Here is a 25,046-nt window from a genome sequence, read left to right as displayed (position 1 = left end):
TACACTCAGCCAGCCTTCCTGTAGTTCTGGATGATGTCCGTTGTGTGTTTTTGATGTATTTTTCAATTGTTGTGGGAGGCAGCAATTTCCCGGTGTTTATCTATGCCGCCATCTTAGTTTCTCCTCCAGGAGCTCAGTTTTGGACTTAAGCTTGTGAGACCTGTTAGGCATCCAAATGGAGATATGAAGTAGGTGGTCAGATATGTGTGAATTGAGTGGAGGGCAGGGGAAGGACTGGAGGTGTACACCTGAAAACCATGAGATTTCATGAGGTCACCAAGGCAATCCTATATAATCAAAGCCTAATATGCTAAGTGTCCAACCGTTTGATTGTTCTGCTAGTCGCTATGATGTGCACTGACCACCAGGGGGCAGATGCTCCAACTGGTAGGTTAGCATGCTGCTGGGGTTCGGCCGATTGGGACTGGGCGAGATGGGCCAGACATACCCTGGAGCCCTCCTGCAATCCCTCCCCAGCCCTGATTGTGCACCAGTGGGGTCCCTTGGCCTGGCCTGTGCCCTCTTGCAATCTGGGCCTCGTTGGGGGTTGTCAGAGAGTTGGTTTTGGCCCAATCCCCACAGGGACCCCACCTAAGGGACCCCACCTAAGGGACCCCAGCCTAAGGGACCCCACCAGTGCACAAATCCATGCACCAGGCCTCTAGTAAAGTATAAAGAAAAGGAAGAGTTATCAGCAACTGAAAATTAATGACCTGTGAGGAAGGTGGAGAACCAGGAACATGTGGTGTCCTGGAAGCCAATGAAAAAATGGTTTCTATGATTATGGGGAGGCACTTGAGTTCATAGCAGGAAAATGGTTACAGAATTAACAATAGTGATTATCTCTTCACTCTTTTTCACAAAAATCTTCCCCAAAGGACTGAAGATTGTAAGCAGATAGATACTAGGTAGAACACAAGAATAGGACATTACATCATCTCTTTTTTTTTTCTTTAATATATTTTCATTGATTTTTAGAGAAAGGAAGGGAGAGGGAGAGAGAGAGGGAGAAACATCAATGTGACAGAGAAACATCAATCAGTTGCCTTCTGCACCCAACTGGGAATCAAACCTGCAACCAGGGTATGTGCCCTGACTGGGAATCAAAACAACAACCGCTTTCCCTGACTGGTTTGGCTCAGTGGATAGAGCGTTGGCCTGCGGACTGAAAGGTCCCAGGTTCAATTCCGGTCAAGGGCATGTACCTTGGTTGCAGGCACATCCCCAGTAGGGGGTGTGCAGGAGGCAGCTGATCGATGTTTCTCTCTCATTGATGCTTCTAACTCTCTATCCCTCTCCCTTCCTCTCTGTAAAAAAATCAATAAAATATATTAAAAAACAAACAAACAAACAACAAAAAAAACCCCAGCAACCTCTTGGTGCATGGGTCAGTGCTTAACCACTGACCAGCACTGGCCAGGGATACATCATCTCTTGACCAGCTCGGAATGGATGGATAAAGCATGCTTGATAAGAAAGCTTTCCCCAAAGCTAATTAAAAAAAACAAACTCCCTCTCCCCTATTCTCCCCTACTGTCTTTCTTCCCCTTCTCTCCTCCCCCTCTTTTCCTTCTCCCTCCCTCACTTTGGTATTCCTTCCCTGAGGTTTTTCTTCCTGTAAATCTCTGTGATAAGATTGTTCAAAGTAGAGGAATTTAGGATCTGTCTTCAAGCAGCTCTCCCTCTCAGTAGCACTCAGTGCCTTTCCTTACCCCTTCTTTCAAGGACTCCTTTTTGCTTCTATAACTTGTTTTCTGAGCCTACACAGCCTAGCTGGCTCACTTCTGCTACCTCTGTAACTTTATAAATAAACTTTCTCTAAGGAAAAAAAAAGATCTATCATCAATTGGAATGGGGATTGTGAATGAACCTTTTAAAGCTTATAAGTATTATTTTTTTCTTTCTCTAAGATAAAACAGTAGCCACAGCACACACTAAATAAAGATAATATCATTGGCTTTGTATTTGTCTTAAATTTAGCATAATGGGTCCTCTACCTTAATTTCCACTTACTATCTCTTGCTTATTATAAACTTTTTGCATCTCCCTCTCCTATAATTTCAGCAAAAGGATTGTAAGTTTGTTTTGCACTGTTGCAGATAACTGTCGTACTCAGGAGGGTTTTCTTTTTGTGCTTATCCATTTAAAATAATAAATGCCATTCTGATTTTATTTGAAAATAATAACAAAGAATACCTTATGAAAATTCAAGAGTCATAGAACTTCAGGATTCAGAACTACTTTAAAGAATAGTACGACATTTTAAAACATCACATTCTACCAGCAGGCACGTGTAATGTTGGAGAGGGATCCAGTCCCTGTGTGCTATACTGTTTTGTTCTGTTCCTGCCCTCTCATTCTGAATTTTTATGTATTTGACAGGTGTGAAAAGGACAGCATGAACTTTACCCCAACATGTACCCCTGTCTGCAGAAAGTAAGACATTTGCTTATTTTTTGATTTGTTAAAGAATCAAGACTGTCCCGCCATTGTGGCTCAGTGGTTGAGCTTCAGCATAGGAACCAGGAGATCATGACCCGGTTCCTGATCAGGGCGTGTGCCTAGGTTGTGGGCTTGATCCCCAGCGTGGGGTGTGTAAGAGGCAGCCAATCAGTTATTCTCTCATTATTCTATCTCTCTCTCCTTCTCTGTTTCTCACTGAAATCAATAACAATATATTTTTTTCAAAAGAATCAAGCCCTGGCCAGTTTGGCTCAGTGGAAGAGCATCGACCTGCGACTGAAGGGTTCTGGGTTCAATTCCAGTCAAGGGCACGCACCTGGGGTTGCAGACTCCTCCCCATCCCAGGTGCAATTACAGTCAAGGACACATACCTTGGTTGCAGGCTCCCTGGCCCTGGTTAGGGTTCATGCAGGAGGCAAACAATGTGTCTCTCTCACATCAATGTTTCTCTCTGTCTCTCCCTCTCCCTTCCACTCTCCCTAAAAATCAATGGAAAATATCCTCCGGTGAGGATTAACAAAAATAAAAATAATTTTTTAAAAAAGAATGAAGACTTCTAACCAGTGCCATCCCAATAAATTTAATTTTAAAAAATTCAAAATTTCTGTAGCCTTAGTGCAAGTTAGTTTAGGAACTAGAAGAGTTTTGGCAACATACTTCCAAACTCTGGATTTGAACTATATTAGACTCATTTCTCTATTCTTCTTATGTGGAATTTAGATTAAAAAGTAGTGCATTTATTTTTAGTTTTTAAGTAGTGCATATGAAATAATAATACCAGAATCCAGACAGTTTGAATGGGCCTAGTAGATGCCAGTGCCTCCTGGATTACAGAAGAAACAGCCAGCATGCACAGGGGACTTGGAATTCTGGTTCTGCTGTCACCTTGCTACATGACACATCTTCCTCATCCTCACTGCCACAGCCTCATCGACAAAATCTCAGGAATACCTCTCAGTTCATCTATTAACCTGTTCTCCGGAGTAGTTATTAGGCAGCTGCCTTGGAAACATGAAACATCAAGTAAAATACTATTTCTATCACTAGCTTTTTTTTTTTTTTTAATTTTAAAATTGATTTTGAGAGAGAGGGGAAAAGGGGAAAGAAGAGAGAGGAGAAACATCAGTTAACTGCCCTGCAAACCCCTACTGGGGGTGGAACCAAACCGGCAACCCTTCTATACACAGGACAATACCCACCAACTGAGAGCCACACTGGCCAGTGCTCTCACGAGCTTTTAATGATTGAGATAATATTAGATTTTTTTTCTTCATATTAGTTGAAAGTACATTTTAATATCTCTTCTATACATGCTCACTTATTAAAAGTGCTGACCATAATCATTAACTACAACTCTGGACTTCTGGTATCAAGTTTCTCCACTCTGCTGTCTTTTTTCTTACCTTATAAATTGCAGTCAATTAGCCAAAATGGAATACTTTTCACATGAGGGTTTCTTCACTTCTGCATCATTTATTTTCTAACTTTCATTGTTTTGGCTTAAAAATGCTTCTCCTTCAACCTTTGATTACCCTTAGAACTTGAATAGTCATGGTCTGTGTCATTCAAATGTCTCCCGTGGTAGAGATTAGAATTTGATGTGGTTGTATGGTTAGTAACTTGGCTATAGTTCCTAATGCTGACCCTTTACATAATGTTACTATGAACATTTTCTTGTGTGTCACCTTGTGCATATGTGCATGAGTTTCTTTAGAACAAGAGGAATTGCAATTTTACTAGATTCCGCCAATTCATTTATCTGTAGTTTCACCAAGTTGCACTTCACCAGCAGTGCATAATTATTCCTGTTAGTGTATATCTTATCGTATTAAAATGTCTAACTGTTACTATCTGGTCTTACTTTATATTCCATTTTTTAAACATGAATTTTAAAAATTAATTATACACACTTTAAGAACATAAACCTGTTTTTTTATTTAAGAAATTGTTTTTATATGTTTAAACAGTTTAATGAATATGTCCTTTCTAAATTTCACATAGGTCAAGAACTCTTCCCAAGCATGGTGCTGCGCATGGCTTCAGTGGTTCTACCAGGTGGAAGGGCGTGTCTTTCTCAGATTCAGTGGAGTCGACTCCTTTGCCTTCCATCGAAGATCGTCTGGCTGTTCTCTGCCCTTCTCAGGAGCTTCTGGAATATTATCAAAAGAAGATGGCTGAGTGTGAGGCAGAAAATGAGGACCTGCTGAAGAAACTGGAGCTGTACAAAGAAGCTTGTGAAGGACAGGTAAAAAGAGATGATGCATTTCCTTTTAGGACTCTGATGAAGTGTAGTTAGGACTGAGAGAAGATCTCAAAGTGACAGCTTGTATCACAAACAGATATTTTTCAATTCCCTTCTACCCCAGCCTCACTACCTACCCTTTGGGTACCTCATTAGACCATAATACCCCAAAACTGCTCCACCTCTAAAATCTTAAACTTTTATGTCTTGGTCTCTCTTATACTTCTAGTTCTTTCAGCCCTGTACACCTGACTATTCTTATCTCCATGGCTGCTTGACTTTTCAGTTTTCCAAATGTTGCCTGTCAGTTTCTAACATCATGTCCTTGCCTCTAACCTGAACCCCGTCACACTTCACTTTGGTAATAACTGTACTGCCTGCACATGACCCCTTGCTTATACTTTCGCTCCATGTGCGTAACTAAAGCTCTAGCTATAAAGGAATCTAGTCTTCTGGAGCAAGGTTTGTCAACCTTGGCACTATTAACATTTTGGCATTGGTAATTCTTTACTGTGGGGACTATCCTATGAATTGTAGGATGTTTAGTAGCATCCTTGGCCTCTACTTACTAGATACCAGTAGCACACATATGCACGCACACACCCTCACCACACCCCCAGTTGTGACCATCAAAAATGCCTGCAGACATTGCCAAATTTATCCTGGGGCACAGGAAAAATCACCTCTAGTTAAGAATCACTGTCTTAGAAAAGGTCCCAAATTGTTTGAAAATAAATTCATGGTATACAAATTCATCTGTATTCTCAGTCACTACACAGCAGTTTCCTTACCGATCCCTCATCAGTTCCTTCTCCCTTCCCACCTGTGCTGCTGTATGTTCTCGACTCTCTTCCAGCCTGCAACCCCATCTTAGCCGTCTCTCCTCAGTCTTGCTTCCTGGTTCACAGAGGAAAAACCAGCTATCCTGAATGACTCCTTCCCACCTATCCACACTGTTACCTCCCCGTGTCCATCTCTTTTCTTTCTTATTACTTCAGGGATAAGATATCTCTGCCTCTTCAAGCTGAATTGATTCAACACTCTCCCTGGCCCACATCCTTTTTCTTCCTAATAAACCCTTCATCATCTCTCTTCTCTTTGTGTTTTATTTTTAACCTTTGCTTAACATGGGCTTTCTCTCCCCAGTAGTTTATATAAACATACTCAAGTCTTTCCCAACTTAAAAAAAACAAAAACAAAAAAACCACCATTTTTCTTTTTCTTCTTTTTTTTTCTAGAAGGATTGACGTTTGAACTCCTCCATAATGTGGAGGTCTAGGATTTATATGATAAACACCATTCTTGAGCTGTGCTTCCCCCTCTATTCTGTTGTGTAGAGAGCTCTTTCTTTTCTTAGCCCCACTTCTGGAGTAGTTTGATTTTATCACCCACTCATGACTCTGTGACTGCAGTTTTGTCTCTCTCCTTACTGTTCCACTAAAACTACTCTTGTGGTCTCTAATACCCATTTGCCCTTGACTGAACCTATGCTGGATTGTCCAGTGCACAGGCCGACACTCTAACCACTGAGCATACCATCCAGGGATAGGTGCCATTTTTTAAAATTTCTTTTTTGGGAAGGGGCAGAACAGAGATATGTTTCTTATTCTTTCAGTGTCTGTAAATGTCTTTGCAAACCCTGCTCTTCCTCTCTGCCTCCCCTATGTCTTCTCAAAACGATCTCTCCTCTCTGTGACCTCTGTAGTGTCTGTCACTATTGACTTCTGCTTTCTGGAAACTCTCTTCCTTTTTTGATTTCTGTGTCATTTTTCTTTTCCAGTTTTTATCTCAGCTCTCAGTCTCCATTAATGTTTCCCCTTCCTTAATCTTAAATGTCAACGTTTTTGCACATTCCACCATAAATGGTCTTATTTTTATCCATACCACTCAGGAATGATAACATCCAAATAGCTAATGTTGAGTTTTTTCTCCTGAACTTCATGTTGATATGTTTATATCTGAACTAACCTCCCTTTTCAACTCTATCCACACATCCACATATACCCCTACCATTTTCTTTCCCTCCATTTCTTACCTCTTCACTTTTCTTTATTCTGTGTCTTACTCAGTGGTATGATTGCCTGTAATTATGCCCAGCCCTCGTATTCAATTATTTAATAAGTTCTATTGATTCTGCTTCCTAAGTATCCCTTAATCCATTATATCTTCATCATATTGCCTCAACCCTAGTTAAAACTCTCATTATAGCTCACCTGCATTATTGCAATATCCTCTTTAACCAGTATCCCAGCCTCCAGTCTCATACCTCTTCAGCCTGCCTCTCACTTTTCACTTCAGTAATATTGAAATACTTGTAGTTGTCCAAGCATTTAAGACTTTTTGATGGTTAGGTATATACTGTTCTCTTTCCTGAGAATACCCATCCTCATCTTGTCTCTAGCAGTCTTCATCTTTCAAGTTTCAACTTTTTGTTTTAATCCTCATCCAAGGATATGTTTTTTATTGATTTTAATGAGACAGAGAAAGAGATATAAAGAGAGACACCCATGAGAAACATTGATTTGTTGCATCCCATATGTGCTCTGACTGGGAATTGAACCCACAACCTAGGTATGTGCCCTGAACCAGGAATCAAATCCGCAACCTTTTGTTATATGGAACAATGCCCCAACCAACTGAGCCATTCAGCCATGGCCAAGTTTCAACTTTTTGATGGTGGTCTCTGACTTTCCAGAAAGGTTTCAGAGATTTTACTCCTGCTGTACTTTCCCCCTCTATCATTTTACCAGGCATATTCCTCCATTAAATAATTATTTCAATTGTTTGCATGTCCACAAAATTCTTCAGCTCTAGGCAGGAAACATACCGTTTCACCTTTGTGTTCCAAAATTTCATAATGGTTATTGAATAGAAAGCATTTTTTTTAAATTGTGAATAGGCCAAAGCCGGTTTGGCTCAGTGGATGGAGCGTCGACCTGCGGACTGAAGGGTCCCGGGTTCGATTCCGGTCGGGGGCGTGTACCTGGGTTGCGGGCGCGTCCCCAGTGGGGAGTGTGCAGGAGGCAGCTGATCGATGTTTCTCTCTCGTCGATGTTTCTAGCTTTCTATCTCTCTCCCTTCCTCTCTGCAAAAAATCAATAAAATACATTTTAAAAAAAAATTGTGAATAGAACAGGTGAGTCATCTGGCATTCTGGATTTTGGATTTTGTAGTCTGTAAAAGGAAGATATGAGAGCTTTGACATTATATGCAAACATCATACTCACCCTGTAGCTTTTAAACTGAAGTCAATATACAACTTATTGTTGCTGTCATTTGAAGTCTATATTGGTGAAAACATTCACATTGTAATATTTTTAAAAAACTCACTTTTCCATTCCTTGTAAGTTATATCTCTTATCCAATAAGAGATACTCCTGTGAGGCTCAATATCTTTTCAACTACTTTTTTTTTTCCAGCACAAACTAGAATGGGATTTGCAGCAGAGGGAAGAAGAGATTGCCGAATTGCAGAAAGCTCTAAGTGATATGCAAGTCTGCCTCTTCCAGGAACGGGAACATGTTTTGCGCCTCTACTCAGAAAATGATCGACTGAGAATCAGGTACCAAGTAGGAGAAGGGAAATGTGGGAGTTGTATTTCTAAATCAAGGTAAGTTGCTCTGTGGTAACCCTGTTAGGTTGTATTTCCAGGAAAAAGACTCTGAGATGGAGATTTGCCTGCAGGTTAGTAGGGAGACTCTCAAGAATGACATCTGTAAGGAGACTTGGCAGGGGAAGAATTTGAACTGTGATACAGTGGTAACAGGCTTTAGCCAGCCCTGTAGGGAGCTCTGAGGCTGGGACAGCCTTTCAGAGGCGAAGGAGTCAGACCTTTGTACCTTCACAGTGATCGGTTATTTGATATAGGCTGCCACCAGGGAGGGGGTGTAAACTTGAGAGAGGCAGCCCCCTTCAGCCAAAGGCAATTCCTGGAGAAGGACTCAACAAATTGAGGGGTAGGGGTCTTTGTCCTGAAGGTGGTATCTGGGCAGTGTTCCACAGCATCCACTATAATACACTTTTAAAAAACAATAATTTTGTACTTTTCAGTTCAGTACAGTATCATTAGTTTCATGTGATCAACCCAATGATTAGACATTTATATAACTTACAAAGTGATCACCCCAATAAATCTAGTACCCACCTGGCACCATATGCAGTTATTACAATATTATTGACTATAATGCCTGTACTGTACATTAAATCCCATAACTGTTCTGTAACTACCAAGTTGTATTTCTTTTTTAAAAAAAATATATTTTATTGATAGTTTACAGAGAGGAAGGGAGAGAGATAGAGAGTCAGAAACATCAATGAGAGAGAAACATCGATCAGCCACCTCCTGCACATTATCCACCGGAGATGTGCCCTCAACCCAGGTACATGCCCTTGACCGGAATTGAACCTGGGACCTTTCAGTCTGCAGGCCAACGCTCCATCCCCTGAGCCAAACCGGTTTCGGCCAAGTTGTACTTCTTAATCCCTTTTTCACCCATTCCCCAAACTACCCCCCATCTGGCAACCATCAAATATTCTCTTATCTATGAGTCTGTTTCTATTCTGCTTGTTTGTTTATTCTTTCGATTCCACATATAACTGAAATCATATGGCATTTTTCTTTCTCTGTATGATTTATTTCGCTAAGCACAGTACTCTGTAGGTCCATGTTGTTGCAGATAGCAAGGCTTCATTATTTTTTTATGGCTGAGCCATATTCCATTGTATAGTGCAACATTTCTTTATCCACTCATCTACTGATGGACACTTAGGTTGCTCCTGTATCTTGGCAATCGTAATTATGCTGCAATGGAACATATGGGTGCATATATCTTTCCTTTTTTAAAAAAATCTTTATTGTTGAGAGTATTACAGATGTCTTCCTTTCCTTCCCCACTTCCAGTGCCCCCCTCAACCCGTCTGCCCTATCCCAGGTCTTCATCACCCTATTTTCTGTGTCCATAGGTAATGCATATATGCATATAAGTTCTTTGGTTAATCTCTTCCTGCCTCCTCCTCCCTTCCCTCTGAGATATATCAGTCTTTTCTATATTTTCATGCCTCTGGTTATATTTTATTCATCAGTTTATTTTGTTCATTAGATTCCTTGTTTATTTTGATTTTAGGTTCAATTTTTTTAAAAATTTTTATTGATTACAGAGAGGAAGGGAGAGGGAGACAGAGAAACATCAATGATGAGAGAGAATCATTGATTGGCTGCCTCCTGCATACCCCCCACTGGGGATCCAGCCTGCAACCCAGGCATGTGCCCTTGACTGGAATCGAACTTGGGACCGTTCAGTTCGTAGGCCAACACTCTATCCACTGAGCCAAACCAACTAGGGCTAGATTCAATTTTTGATAGATATGTATTTATTGCCATGTTATTGTTCTATTTTTTATCTCCTCCTTCTTTTTCTTCTCCTCCTCCTCCTTCTTCTTTCTCCCTTTCCTCCTCCTTCATCCTGCTCCTTCTCCTTTCTCCTTCTCTTCTTCTTCCTCCTTCCTCCTCCTTCTCTTTCTCCACTTCCTCCTCTTCTCTCCTTGTCTTTAACCCTTGTCATTTTAATTATAATGTGTCTTTGTGTGGTCCTCTTTGGATTCCTCTTATTTGGGACTCTCTGCGCTTCCTGGATTTGTAAGTCTATTTCTTTCACCAGGTGTAAGGGAAGTTTCCTGTCATTATTTCTTCAGATAGGTTTTTAACTTCTTGCTCTCTCTCTTCTCTTTTGGGAAGCCCTATGATGTGAATAGTTGGCTTGAAGTTGTCCCAGAGGCTCCTTAGTCTTCATATTTTTGGATTCTTCTTTCTTTTTGCTGTTCTGATTTGGTGTTTTTACTTCCTCATATTCCAAATTGCTGATTTGATTCTCAGTGTCCTCTACTGTTGATTCCTTATAAGTTATTCTTAATTTCAGTTAGTGTATCCTTCATTTCTAACTGATCCTTTTTTTATATTGTTGATGTTCTCACTAAGTTCCTTGAAGTACTCACTAAGTTCCTTGAATTTCTCATTAAATTCCTTGAGCATCTTTATAACCATTGTTTTGAACTCTGTATGTGGTAGTTTTCTTGCTTCCATTTCTTTTACTTCTTTTTCTGGAGATTTCTCCTGTTCTTTCATTTGTGACATGTTATTTTGTCTCCACAGTTTGGTTGCTTCCCTGTGTTTGTTTCTATGTATTAGGTAGAGCTGCTATGTCTCCTGGAATTGGTAGAGTGGCCTTGTGTAGTAGGTGTCCTGTAGGGCCCAGTGGCTCAGCCTCCCCACCTGAGCTGGGCACTCTAGGTGTGCCCCTGTGTGGGCTGTGTGCACCATCTTGTAGTTGAGCCTTGATTTGGTGTTGGCATCACTGGGAGGAATTGATCCCCAGGCCAATTGGCTTTGAGGACCAGCTGTGACTACAGAGGAAGAGCTGCTGTGTGGGAGACACCCCTATGGAGCAGGACTTTCTTCAGTGGGGCTTTGGTGCTCACTGAGTCTGTCCCTTGAGTGTGTCGCTCGTGAATGTGTAGAATTGTAATATGGCATGGTCTGAAGCTGTCCACTGGGTGCACTGGCTTTGGGGCCCTGCAGGAGGTACAAAGTCAGTCACTGCCTGTGTCCTGCCTGGGGCTACCCATGAGGAGCTACAGAGCGATCTGCCCATGGCTGCTACTTGTGTTGGGCTTGGAAGTGCCCAGGAGAGGCCAAGCTGTAAAGCAAGGCAGGCTATTGCTAGTGCTGGGCGTGGGACCTCTTGAGTGGTATGGGACATGCTGTTGCCAGCTGTTGCTTGTTTGAGAGTTTTTAGGAAAGTCTGAAGCCTGAGCCAGGGCAGGCCATTTATATGGAAAAGCCACTGCAAACAGCTTGGGTGGGGCTGCAAATTGGGTGAAACAGGGTCTCAGTGAATCACCAGGACAGAGCTAACAGTATGAACCAGGTTGATGGAGACTCAGATATGGCCCCTGCCAGTCAGCTCTCGGAGAGGGGAGGTCTCAGCATAGGAACAGTGACTGCTACGAACACCCCTGTCTGGGACAAAGCCACCCTCAAGTTCTTGCTCCAATGCCAGACAATCCACTTCTTCCCTGTATGTCCCTGAATCCCCCATAGCCACTGCCCCAGCACTGGAGCTCAGAGGGAGTGAATCCGGGTATGTCCGTGCATCATCCTTTAAGAGGAATTGTCTGGGTCTCTATTAGCACCTTGTCACTCAGCCACAATCTCTGCTGGTTTTTATAGCCTGAAATTATGGGGGCTTCTCTTCACAGCACTAGAACCCTAGGCTGAGGAGTCTGGTGTGGGGCTAGGATCCCTTGCTCCTCAGGGGAGGCCTCCACAACATAGGGGATTAATATCCAAAATATATTTTAAAATTCATAAATCCTTTCCAATTAAAGAAACGTATCTGGCTGGTGTGGCCCAGTGGTTGAGAATTGACTTATGAACCAGGAGGTCATTGTTCAATTCCCAGTTAGGGCACATGCCCGGTTGTGGGCTCGATCCCCAGTACAGGAGACAGCTGATCAATGATTCTCTCTCATCACTGATGTTTTTATCTCCCTCTCCCTTCTTCTCTGGAATTAATAAAACATATATATATTTTTAAAAAGATATGATTAAAAAAGAAAAGAAAAAAATGCACACATAGGTGTTGGACTTGCCTGATAATGCCTCCACCCCTCCTGCCAGTCTCAGTGTGGCTTCTTCTTTAATTCATTAGTTGTAGAGCTTCCATTCAGCCAGATTTCAGGTGGTTCTGAATGATAGTTCTGTATTTTAGTTGTAATTTTGATGTAGTTGTGGAATATGGCGAGTACCGAGTTTACTTATGCTGCCATCTTGGTTCTCCCTCTGTCTTTTCAATTTAGTGTTTTGGGTTTCATCAGATAAATACCCAGGATGGAATTGCTGGGTCAAATGCTGTTTCCATGTTTAATTTTTTTGAGGTACCATAATACTGTTTTTCATACTGGCTGTACCATTTTACATTCCCACCAGCAATGCACAAGGGTTTCACTTCCTTCATATGCATACCAACATTGGTTTTCTATTTTTTGAAATAATAGCCATCATAATGGGTATGAAATAATAGCCATCATTGCATTAGGGCAATGCGAATCAAAACTCAAATGGTTTTGATTTGCATTTCCCTAATTAGTGATATTGAGCATTTTTCACATGCTTATTGGTCATTCATATATCTTCTTTAGAGAAATGTCTATTCAAGACATTTGACCATTTTTAATTGGATTGTTTGCTTTCTTGTTGCTGTTGAGTTTTAAGAATTTTAAAATATATTTTGGATATTAATCCCCTATCAGATGAGTGATTTGCAAATGTTTTCTCCCATTCTGAGGGCTTTCATTTTACTGTGTTGATATTGTTCTGTGATGCATAAATTTTAATTTCTATATGGTCCAATTTGTATATTTTCCTTTTGTTGCTTCTGCCTTTGGTGTCATATCCAAGAAATCATTGTCTCCAATTCCCGAGGGCTTTGGTCAGCAAACTGTGGCTCGTGAGCCACATGCAGCTCTTTGGCCCCTTGAGTGTGGCTCTTCCACAAAATACCATGTGCAGGTGTGCATACAATGCGATTGAAACTGTGCATACAATGTGATTGAAACTTCGTGGCCCATGCCCAGAAGTCGTTTTTCGGCCTGGGCGAGTCTATTTTGAAGAAGTACTGTTGATATTTGGCTCTGTTGACTAATGAGTTTGCCAACTACTGCCTTAGGGGAATCGGGCCTAAGCCGGCAGCCGGACATCCCCAAGGGATCCCGGACTGCAAGAGGGCACAGGCTGGGCTGAGGGACCCTCCCACCCCAGGGCACAAATCTCGTGCACCAGGCCTCTAGTTTTAAATAAAAGTTGCAAATGTGGGCACCCTTATCTTGTTCTAGATCTTAGAGGAAAACTTTGTCTTTCACCATTGAGTATGATGCTTGCTTGGGTTTTTCATACAGAGCTTTTATTTTATAGAGGTTATTTATTTCTATTCCTGGTTTGTTGAGTGTTTATATCATATAAGGGTATAGAATGTTGTCAAATGCATTTTTTTTTTTATCAATTGATGATTGTATGTTTTCCCCCTTCATTCTGTTAATGTGGTATATTACATTGATTGATTTTTATATTGGACTATGCTTGTATTCCAGGAATAAACTGCACTTAATCGTGGTGTATATCCTTTTAGTATGCTGCTGAGTTTGGTTTGCTAGTATTTTGTTGAGAATTTTTGCATCAGTGTTCATAACAGATATTGGTCATTAGTAGTTTCCTTTTCTTACATTATCTTTGTCTGGCTTTGGTATCAGGGGAATGCTGGATTCATAGAATGAGTTAGCAAGTATTGCCTCTTTTTCAGTTTTTGGAAAAGTTTGGGAATGATTGGTGTAGACCTTTAAATGTTTGGTGTAATTCACCAGTGAACCTATGAGGTCTAGGGTTTTTGTTTGTCAGGTTTTTTATTAGTCATTCTATCGCTTTAATAGGTCTAGCTTTGACCTAATGCAGAACTTCTTTTCAACTGAAAGCTCACCTTCCATGTCACTTGATATATGGGTCAGAGCATCATTCAAAAGTATGGAACATGTTTTCTCCAGAACCTGAAGAGTCCTTCTCAGCATTATGCTTCCTTCTTGGTGATGGTAGGTGTGAGATGCAGTAATTTTTCCTTTACTTTAAAGGGAATGTTCAGACATGCATAGAGTGGACCCCTAAAACTTCACTGATGTGCTTTGTAAAGTTACGTCAAACCTTCTGGAGCGCATGTATCTTACTGAGGTTCTAATGCATTTGCCATTTCTTTTATTTTTTTATTTTTTTTTTTTTAGTGATTTCAGAGAGGAAGGGAGAGAGAGATGGAAACATCAATGGTGAGAGAGAATCATTGCTTGGCTGGCTGCCTCCTGCAGGACCCCTACTGGGGATCGAGCCTACAATCCAGGCATGTGCCCAGACTGGGAATCGAACCTTGACCTCCTGGTTCATAGGTCAATGTTCAATTACTGAACCACACCAGCTGTGCACCATTTCTTGTCTATCCAGTCTGATTTAATATATCACCAATAGTGAACTAATGTAATCTATAGCAGCAGTCACCAACTGGTGGTCCATGGCCACTGGTGGTCTGTGAGGTCTGAAAGGTTGACAACCACTGATCTATAGGATGGTCAGATCCTGGTCCCTTTGGACTGAATTGATAGAGAGCAGAGAAGACTTGGTCCTAGAGAAAGACTACAAAGGTACACTGTTTTTCACCACACGTGAATGAGAACTGCTTATGGTCCTGTTAGGAATGGGTAGGAATACGTGAGCTTAATCAGTAGCCAATTACCATATATCTAAAACCAAGTTAATCTGCTATAGCAAAAATAATACATTGAGCATAGTTACTGAATTGGGACCTACTTTGTAGTTGTCTGCTATTATCAATCTGGTTTTGCATAGGTCATACTTGTGAATGAAATGAGGGTTTGATGGAGGCCTTCACCTGTACATTCTTTGAATCTTTATTTACCATCTTGGGTTGAGGAAAGGGCAGTTACAGAGGCTTCCAACTTAGCATAACCCAGAAGCCAAAAAAACAATTTGGAGGTTTGGCAACTACCAAATATGTTCATTCTAATTACTCATATGGAGATGGGGAAAATGATCACTGATTGAGCCTGGATCCAGTGGACCCATTGTGAGCTGGACCTAGACTAAAATTCCATTTATTACATAGTTCCCATATGCCCTAGTGCCATGATAATGCTTCAAGTCACCAGGTATCAATGTCAGCTCAGACCATATATCTAGCAATCTTTGAAATCAGGCAGAGTATTTTTTTTTCCCCATTGTACAATTACTTGAATAAATGGCCATAAGGCCTTTGGGGAAGGACCAGGGAAATCATTATCATGTACACTTGCCTTGGTGTCACTGGGTGACCCAGTTCATCCTTCAGGTCATAGTCTCTGGGTTTTAAAACTGGCTGAGGTGTGGAAAATGGAGATTGTGATTTTACATAGGGCACGATGAACAGCCTCCCTCCCTCTTTGATTTATTTCAGTTGTTTAAGTTATACCCTGTTTACCTGTTGAGCCCTCCCATCTGTTTTGCTGCTAAGAATATTATGTTCCATAAATCATCTCCATATCACTGGCTCTGAAAACTCAGTTTAGAGTTTGTGTATCTATATATATAAAAGCCTAAGCGACTGTTCAACTGTTCGACTGGTAGCTTGATGCACTCTGACCAGCTGGGGGCAGAGGCTCAAAGCACAGGCATGGAAACATGGAACAGACTGATGAATCTCAGAGGGAAGGGGGAAGGGGGCAGAGTGGGAAGAGATTAACCAAATATCTTACATGCATACTAGAGGCCCAGTGCATGGATTCGTGCACCGATGGGGTACCTTGGCCTGGCTTGTGGGGATCAGGCCAAAACTGGCAGTCTGACATCCCCTGGGGGGTCCCAGATTGTGAGAGGGCACAGGCCAGGCCGAGGGACCCCACAAGTGCAAAAATCCATGCACTGGGCCTCTAGTCTGATATAAACTGTCTTAGGTTGGGTTCCCTGGAAAACATACTCTGCAATGGAAATTTACTTGGAGGAGGTTTATTGGGGAGTGTTTTCAGGAATAACTACTTATGAGGGAATAAGGAAAGTTGGGCAGAAGTTGAACTGTGATTCAATTACAACTGACTCAGCCAATGCCACAGGGTATCTCAGTATCCTGAATTAAGATAAGGGGATTGGGCTTTTGTACCCCTCCTTAGCAAGGCACTGGGTGCAGAATGTCTTTTGGCTAAGGCAGTCCTCCTTGACTAATGTCAGTTCTGGAGAGAGATTCAGCTGTGAGCATCAGCCTGTACTACGGCTGATAGTTAGGAGAATCCTATATAATAAAAGGCTAGTATGCAAATTGTCCCCTCAACTGGGAGTTCAACCAGGGGGCAGGGCTGGCCAACCTCCCGCGTCCCCTTCTCCCGGCCAGCCAGACCCCATCCGTGCATGTGCACCGGGCCTCTAGTGAACTTATATCAGTCCTGAAGAGGAGCAATGTGCCTTCCACCCACAACAGTGCTTTTCTAGAACCAGCTAAGAAAGTAGTTTCTGGCCCCTTCTCTCTGAATTCCTAAGAATAAGTACCTGATGTTTTCAAAATTAGTGCTGAGGTCTAAATAAATCCTGTTCAATTTTAGTTTGAGGTTATCATTATTTAAACAGTAACTCAGAAGGGAGATCCTTAAAAAAATTTACTTTGGACATAATGTGTGCTTACTCTTTATGACAATTACAGGGAGCTAGAAGACAAGAGAAAGATTCAGAATCTCTTGGCCCTTGTGGGAACAGACACTGGAGAAGTGACCTATTTTTATAAGGAGCCTCCCAACAAAGTAAGTAATCTTTGGTATAGATAGCATGGTAAACATGGCTTTAACAAAATATGGTCTTGGGTCCATAATCAGAGATATTTTGGTGCTTGCTATAGAAGTTAGAAGGAGAATTAGTTATCATACTCCCCTGTCTACATAAGTTCTCAAAGCATTTTCTATATAGTTACAAAATGCTTTTTGATTTTATTCTTTTACTTCAAAATTTTTTGAAAGTCGCATTATTTACCCATTTCACTACTTGGAAATCTAAAGCACAGAGGAGTAGATGTTTTGGATGAGATTAGAAAGCAAAATTGGTTGTTTTGTGGTGGTTTTTTTAAATCCTTACCAAGGATATTTTTTTCATTGATTTTTAGAGAGAGGGAAGGGAGGGGAAGAGACAGAGAGAGAAACATCGATGTGAGAAAGATGCATTGATTGGTTGCCTCCCACACACACCACTTACCAGAGTCAGGGATCGAGCCTGCAACTGAGGTATGTGTCCTTGACTGGAATAGAAAGTGGGACCCTTTTGTCCATGGGCTGACATTTTATCCACTGAGCCAAACTGGCTAGGGCCAGACTTAAGTTTCAATACTCAAGTTTCTTTATTAATCTTTGTTTATGCTGACTATAAAAATAATGCATGGTCTTTATTAAAAATAAACACAGAAATCTATCATAAAAATGGCAGTCTCCCATATTAAAAACCCCAGATATAAAGCTGTTTTTCCATTCATATAGGAATATATGTGTGTATACTATTTCCTTTTTTTTGCTTCTCTAAACAGTGTCCCAGTGAGCATCTTTATCCATATCTACATATGTATACTTCTATGTTTCCGTTACTTTCCTAAAGGCCCTTTTCAAAGACCACTTTTTAAAAAAATATATTTTTTTTATTGACTTTAGAGAGGAAAGGAGAAGGAGGGAGAGATGGGAACATCAGTGATGAGAGAGAATCATTGATCGGCTTCCTCTTGCACAGCCCCGACCTCCTGGTTCCTAGGTCGATGCTCAACTACTGAGTCATACCGGCTAGGCAAAGACCACTTTTTAAAAAACCAGATATTACTAAATTATCCTGAAGGTTTTCTTTGTTTGTTTTTAGTTTATATTACCAACACTGGGTTTTATCTAGTTTGTTACTTTGTCCACTTTGATCTCATATGTGTGACATTCCTATGTGAGTATATCAATTTTGACCAATTTATGAATAGTGTTGATCTGTGGCACTAAAGCTCAAAAGTAAAACATTACATGTATAGAAAGGCTATTTCTTTACTTTTTTTTTTTTTTTTTTTTGCTTTTTCAGGTGAGCATTCTCCAAAAGACTATCCAGACTGCAGATACTTGTAAACATAATGAATCTTCAGCTTTCAAAACAGGTACCAACCATATAAATTCTCACTGGTGCAGAATTCAGAAACACAGTGCAAATAATTAGGATTTTTTTCTTACTATACAGTGATAATGAATGTTTATAATAATGCCTCTTGGTAAGCTTGAGGTTGTTTTTTAGTTTGTTTGTTTGTTTGTTTTACCTTGCCATGATATTTTTCAGTTCACAGGCCGACATTCTACCCACTGAGCCAAACCGGTTAGAGCTTCCATGATATTTTTGTTTGTTTATTTAATTAGTTTTATTTATTGATTTTAGAGAGGGGGGGAAGAGAGAGAAACATCAACCTGTTGTTCCACTTATTTATGCATTCTTTGCTTGCTTCTTTTATGTGCCCAACTGGGGATTGAACCCATAACCTTGGCGTATTGGGCCAACACTCTAGCTGAGCTACCTGGCCAGGGCTCCATGATGTTTTAATGGAGTAGAAATAAAGAATATATAATTGGCCGAAACCGGTTTGGCTCAGTGGATAGAGCATCAACCTGTGGACTGAAGGGTCCCAGGTTCAATTCTGGCCAAGGGCACATGCCCCGGTTTCCGGCTTGGTCCCCAGGGTGGGGCCTGCAGGAGGCAGTTGATCAATGATTCTCTCTCATCATTAATGTTTCTATCTCTCTCCTCCTCTCCCTTCCTTTCTGAAATCAATAATGATATTTAAATATATATAGATATAGATATAAACATATATACACATACATTTTTTTTTAACATGCTTATGGTGACAAGTTTTAAAACAGACTTAGACAACTTCTGGAAGCACAGAGTATTATTTAGCCTCTTTAAACCTTAGTCATCTTATCTCTCTCTTTTAATGGAAATCTTAATTTTCTTTTTTTAATTGATATATTAGAGACCCAGTGCACGAATTTGTGCACGGGTGGGGTCCAGCCGGTCCGCCCCAATCAGGGTCGATTGGGCGGGGTCGGCGTGGGGGAGGGGCCGGGTGGTTTGCCTGCCTGCCCTTCCCCCGATCAGGGGGGAGAGGGGCCCTGGTTGAACTCCTGGTCAAAGGGACAATTTGCATATTAGCCTTTTATTATATAGGATAACTGAAAATATAACATTATATTAGTTTCAAGTGTACAACATAATGGTTTGATATTTCTATATATTACAAGATGATTACAACAGTAAGTCTAGTTAATATCCATCGTCACACATAGTTACAAATTTTTTTCTTTTGGTGAGTTCTTTTAAGATTTATTCTCTTAGCATGAGCTTCTTGAATTATCCAAGGAATTAAATTTTTTTCTGTACAATTTTAGTGTTGCTTTTTAAAATATCCTATATAATAAAACCCTAATATGCAAATCGATCAAACAGTGGAACAACCAGTCGCTATGATGCTCACTGACCACCAGGGGGCAAACGCTCAACGCAGGGGGGAAAAATGTAAATAAAGGTCTTTATTATTTTTGTTTTCTATTTTAGATTCTAAAGTGAGCAAAAGAAAACCAGCAATGAGAGAGAAGGAAGAACATTCTGAGCAGTACCAAAGAGACATACAAACACTTATCCTACAGGTAAAGAATTTATTTTGACAGATCAGAGCAGTTTCTACCCATGAGCTTAGCTTTGCATACCATGCTTTCACTGCCATGTAAATATCTCCTTGCACACATGTCATATCTAGGCATCATGTGATTAAGAAAACTGAGGTTATTCCTACTTTACAGAAAATAATTATTCTGTATTAACCATTCTAGAGATGTTATTCTGAATCTTCATTCACTCAGCTTGTATGCTAGGCCCTCAGAACAAAACCATCATACAGTAAGCATTCCCTTTATGGTTGCCTGAGAGATACACAGAGTAGTTGCAGTTGTGCTGATAGATCAGCCTTTGGGAGGTATATAAATTTATTGAGTGTGTGTGTTCTAAGTCTGGGAAAGTCACAAATCATCCTCTCACTACCTAGCAATACTCTGTCATTTGAAGCCATGATTTTTTTCATCTACTTGCGCTCAAGTTCCTGTCCTTATTGGGGGGGTCTATTGATTTAAATGACAGTTTCTGTCTTTGGCTAGTACTGTATCTCCATTTGTTGTCAGTCAGCCAGACTCAGAGAAGGAAGGAAATTACATTAAACTCATTTTGGTCCACTTTTTAGATGAAAAAAAAAAAACAAAGAAAAGAATCATCTGTTTCTGTGTAACTAGGGAGTATTTAAAAGGAGACAATGCTAAAAGCTTTCTCTGTGATACAGATGCTTTGCTCTATGTGAACAGTCTGCCCTGTGTAGCCTAACCACATTTACATGTCACTACATAAAGAGGAGTGCCTGTTGAGGTTTTTCTTCTATTTGTTTTGCTGCTCTGCTTTTGTTTATTTTATTTATGGGTTGTTGTTTTTGTGTAAATCCTCACTGGAGGGAGTGAAGGAGGGGAAGAGAGAGAAAAACATCAATGTGAGAGAGACATATCTATTGGTTGCCTCCTGCACACACCCAACCAGGCCAGAGATGGAACCTGCAACCCAGGTATGTGCCCTTGATCAGGAATCGAACTTGAGACCCTTCAGTGTACTGGCGGATACTCTAACCACTGAGTAATGCCTGCAAGGGTTGTTTGGGGAGGCAGGGTTGTTTGTTTTTTAAATTTTTCTGGAGAATGGCTCACTTTTAGAGATAAGGTCTAAGAGGAGGCAGGGAAGAGTGGATACTTCGCCCTAGCTGGTTTGGCTCGATGGATAGAGCGTCGGCCTGCCGACTGAAGGGTCCCAGACTCGATTTCGGCCAAGGGCACTGCCTGGGTTGCAGGCTCGATCACCAGTAGGGGGCATGCAGGAGGCAGCCAGTCAGTGATTCTCTCTCATCATTGATGTTTCAATCTCTCCCTCTCCCTTCCTCTCTAAAATCAATAAAATATATTATAAAAAAAAAAAAGAGTGGATACCTCACCCTTTCTGGCCTGTCTAGGTGGAAGCCCTGCAGGCTCAGCTGGAAGAACAGACCAAACTTTCTAGAGAGCAAGTTGAAGGGCTCATGGAGGATAGACGGATCCGCATTGAGGAAATACAGGTTCATCACCAAAGAAATCAGGACAAAATCAAAGAGCTTACCAAAAAGTGAGTGTTGAAGAAAGGTGTACCTAACAGATTTTTAAATTTTTCTGAGTGGCTTTAAAGTTAACGGTCCTATCCTTTTAGCAGCATAGTGTCATAGAACTGACAGGGACCTTGAAAACTTGCCTTTATCAGACACCCCTGTGCCTAGGTAGGTAGGGATCCAGGCTTTTCCAGGAATGCTATTCATTCTTCTCTTGAAGAGCTGGTGGGTACGTATTTCACATGCTTAATTTAACCCATTTTAGTACTTCAGCTTGATCTTAGTGATTAAGAACTGTACTTTATCCACTGATATGTTACCTGACAATATAGTAGAGCCCTTTTCTTTTATTTGGTCCTTCATGAATCTGAGAAAACGTGACTTTACATTGTGTCTGTACTCACTGCTTTTGTTTCTTACCTGCCTGCCTTTCCTCACTCTCTATAATGTGATTTCATCCCCATCCTTTTCTAAGCATACCCTTTCTGGGGTCATCACTGACTTCTTAATTTCTCTGACCAGTTCTTTTTTTTTTAATGATTTAATTTTTTTAATTTCTTTTATTGCTTTCAGAGAGGAAGGGAGAAGGAAAGAGAGATAGAAACATCAATGATGAGAATCATTGATTGGCTGCCTCCTGCATGCCCCCTACTGGGGATCAAGCCTGCAACCTGAGCATGTGCCCTTGATCAGAATAAAACCTGGACACTTCAGTCCCCAAGCCAATGCTCTATCCACTTAGCCAAACCGGCTAGGGCTGACCAGTTACCGCTTTACAGTCCTCATTGTAATTAGTACCTTTTTGTATATTTGGCACCTTCCATAACTCTGTCTTTGAAGTTAATCTCTTTTGATATCTGTAACACCTGTCTTTTTTAGTTCTTAACCTATCTAATCCTCCTCAGTGTGTTTTTCTTTTTTTTTTTTGTCTGTTTCTAGTGGCCTGACCTGGGCTCTAAAGCCATCTTCAGTTGAATATGTTTGAACACCTCAAATTGACCATGAAACCAATCTGCTGTGTGTTTTCTTTTTCCCCAACAAGCACCCCTTCCCCCATCTCAAACCTCCCACTTCATTCTCTTTCCCATTTAGTTTAATGACATCACATCCAGTTTCCCGGGTTTGAAACTTCAGGATTATCTTCAACTCCCCACTCTTATTCCCTAATTCCAGGCCCTATTGAGTGCAAGTCTAAGAAGCCTCTCAAATCATTCTCTGCCTTTTCATTCTTACCATATTGGTTCAAGTTATATTCTTGTTTATAGTGTTGAAATAATCTAAGTGTTCTTCCTAGCATTGGTCCCTTTGTATTCATTCTATAGCCTTCCCCACTATTACTAGTAGCTCCTGCAGTTGAACTTACCAAGTGCTTAAAAACATTTGATAGTTCCCTGTTTAGCTTATGATAAAGGCCTAATACCTTAGCATAAATTATTAGGTACTTCATCTGGCACTAAATTAACCTTTCAGTCTCACCTCCTTTTCTGTTGCTGTAGTTCACCTTGTCCTTCAGACAAAATAATAATATCTGTTGTTTATGTAAACTTGCTATGTGGTAGATACCTTGCAATGCAATGTTACTTCTTTGCTGAAGACTTCCCAAGGCAGAATTAAATTATTCCTCCTCCACATTCCCATAATGATTAGCATGCTTCTACAATGACACTTATCATTGCCTATTGTAATTACCAGAGGCTCGGTGCATGACATTTGTGCACTGGGGGGTCGGGGGGGTGTCTCAGTCTGACTGCGCCCTCTTACAGTCTGGGACTCCTTGAGGGATGTCCCACAGGAGGAGTGGGCCTAAAACCAGCAGTCAGACATCTCCAGAGGGGTTCTTAGTGCTGCCATGGAGGCAGGAGAGGCTCCCACCACCGCCGTTGTGCTTGCCAGACGTGAACCTGGCTTCTGCACTCCCCCTGTGGGAGCATACTGACCACCAGGGGGCAGCTACTGCATTGAGTGTATGCCCCCTGGTCAGTGCACATCATAGGGACTGGTTGTTCTGCTGTTCGGTTGATTTGCATATTAGGGTTTTATTATATAGGATGCCTTTTTTCCTGCAGGGTCTTGCCCTGTGTGCATAATAGGCGCATAATAAACATCTGTTGAATACTCGGTGATGTTTATCAAGTTGCATCTTACCATCTCTTTTCTATGTTAAACATTCCTACATTTTAAAATACTTATTCATATATTCTTCATCCCTTCATTGTTTTTTTATTGTCTTCTCAAACTTTCCTAGTGTCTCTTCCTTCATTTTAAAGTGTTTGTGATTAAAGTTGCATATTCAAATTAAGATTTATGATCAATGCAGGCTAGAAAATTTCCTATCTTAGGTATATTGTACTTATGCATAATAGCATTTTCACTTTTTACTGGATTGTAATTGTTTTTAAAGGAACAGTATTTTTTTAGTTCTTTATTGTTGAGTATTACAGATGTTCCTCCACAATTTTTCCCCCAATTGTTCCCTTCCATTGGATCCTGCTCCACTCTAGGCATTCACCAACCTATTTATTGTCTGTGTCCATGGGTAATGCATGTATGCATGTAAGTTCTTTGGTTAATCTCTTCCCATCCCTCCTCCTCCATTCCCTCTGAGATTCATCAGTCTATTTAATGTTTTCATGCCTCTGGTTCTATTTTATTCATCAGTTAATTTTGTTCATTACATTTCTTGTTCATTTATTTTGATTGTTAGATTCAGTTTTTGATAGATATGTATTTATTGCCATTTTATTGTTTATATTGTGATCTTTTTCTCCTCCTTCTCCTCCTCCTCTTTCTTCCTTTTTCCTTCCTCCTTCCTCCTCCCTCCTCCCTTTTCTTAAGAATACCCTTTAACATTTCATGTAATAATGGTTTGTTGATGATGAACTCCTTTAACTTTTTCTTATCTGTGAAGCTCTTTATCTGACCTTTAATTCTAAATGAGAGCTTTGCTGAGTAATGTTGGTTATAGGTTCTTACTATTCATCACTTTGAATAGTGTCCTTGCCACTCCCTTCTGGCCTGCAAAGCTTCTGTTGAGAAATCAGCTCACAGTCGTATGGGTGCTTCCTTGTAGGTAACTAACTGCTTTTCTCTTGCTGCTTTTAAGATTTTTCTCTTCGTCTTTAACCTTTGTCATTTAAATTATAATGTGTCTTGGTGTGGGCCTCTTTGGGTTCATCTTGTTTGGGATTATGTGCTTCCTGGACTTGTACTTGTATGTCCATTTCTTTCACCAGGTAAGGGAAGTTTTCTGTCATTATTTCTTTAAATAGGTTTTTAACTTCTTGCTCCCTCTCTTCTGTTTCTCGCAGCCCTATGATGTGAATAGTTTGCTTGAAGTTGTCCCAGAGGCTCCTTAGTCTTCATATTTTTTGGATTCTTTTTTTCTTTTTGCTGTTCTGATTGGGTGTTTTTACTTCCTCATATTCCAAATTGCTGAGTTGATTCTTGGTGTCCTCTATTCTACTGCGTTTTTTTTTATTTTATTGTTTAAGGTATTACAAATAGTACATAAGTCTCCCCCCCCCCCCTCGGCCTCCTCC

General features: G+C 40.7%; 1 protein-coding gene across 1 annotated transcript in view; it reads left to right on the top strand.

Annotated features, from left to right (window-relative positions):
• The window catches only part of CCDC77 (coiled-coil domain containing 77), a 40,088-nt gene that overhangs the window by 5,935 nt on the left and 9,107 nt on the right, over window positions 1-25,046 (top strand). The window contains exons 3-9 of the mRNA XM_006771305.2: window positions 2,383-2,436; window positions 4,465-4,708; window positions 8,125-8,267; window positions 16,981-17,077; window positions 18,372-18,444; window positions 19,893-19,984; window positions 21,379-21,527. Of these exons, the coding sequence (XP_006771368.1) occupies window positions 2,399-2,436; window positions 4,465-4,708; window positions 8,125-8,267; window positions 16,981-17,077; window positions 18,372-18,444; window positions 19,893-19,984; window positions 21,379-21,527 (836 nt within the window). The 5' untranslated portion in view covers window positions 2,383-2,398. The remainder of the gene's footprint in view (window positions 1-2,382; window positions 2,437-4,464; window positions 4,709-8,124; window positions 8,268-16,980; window positions 17,078-18,371; window positions 18,445-19,892; window positions 19,985-21,378; window positions 21,528-25,046) is intronic.

Source organism: Myotis davidii, unplaced genomic scaffold, assembly GCF_000327345.1.
Source record: "Myotis davidii unplaced genomic scaffold, ASM32734v1 scaffold944, whole genome shotgun sequence".
NCBI classification, from domain to species: domain Eukaryota; kingdom Metazoa; phylum Chordata; class Mammalia; order Chiroptera; family Vespertilionidae; genus Myotis; species Myotis davidii.
This window is presented reverse-complemented; position numbering and strand designations above follow the sequence as displayed.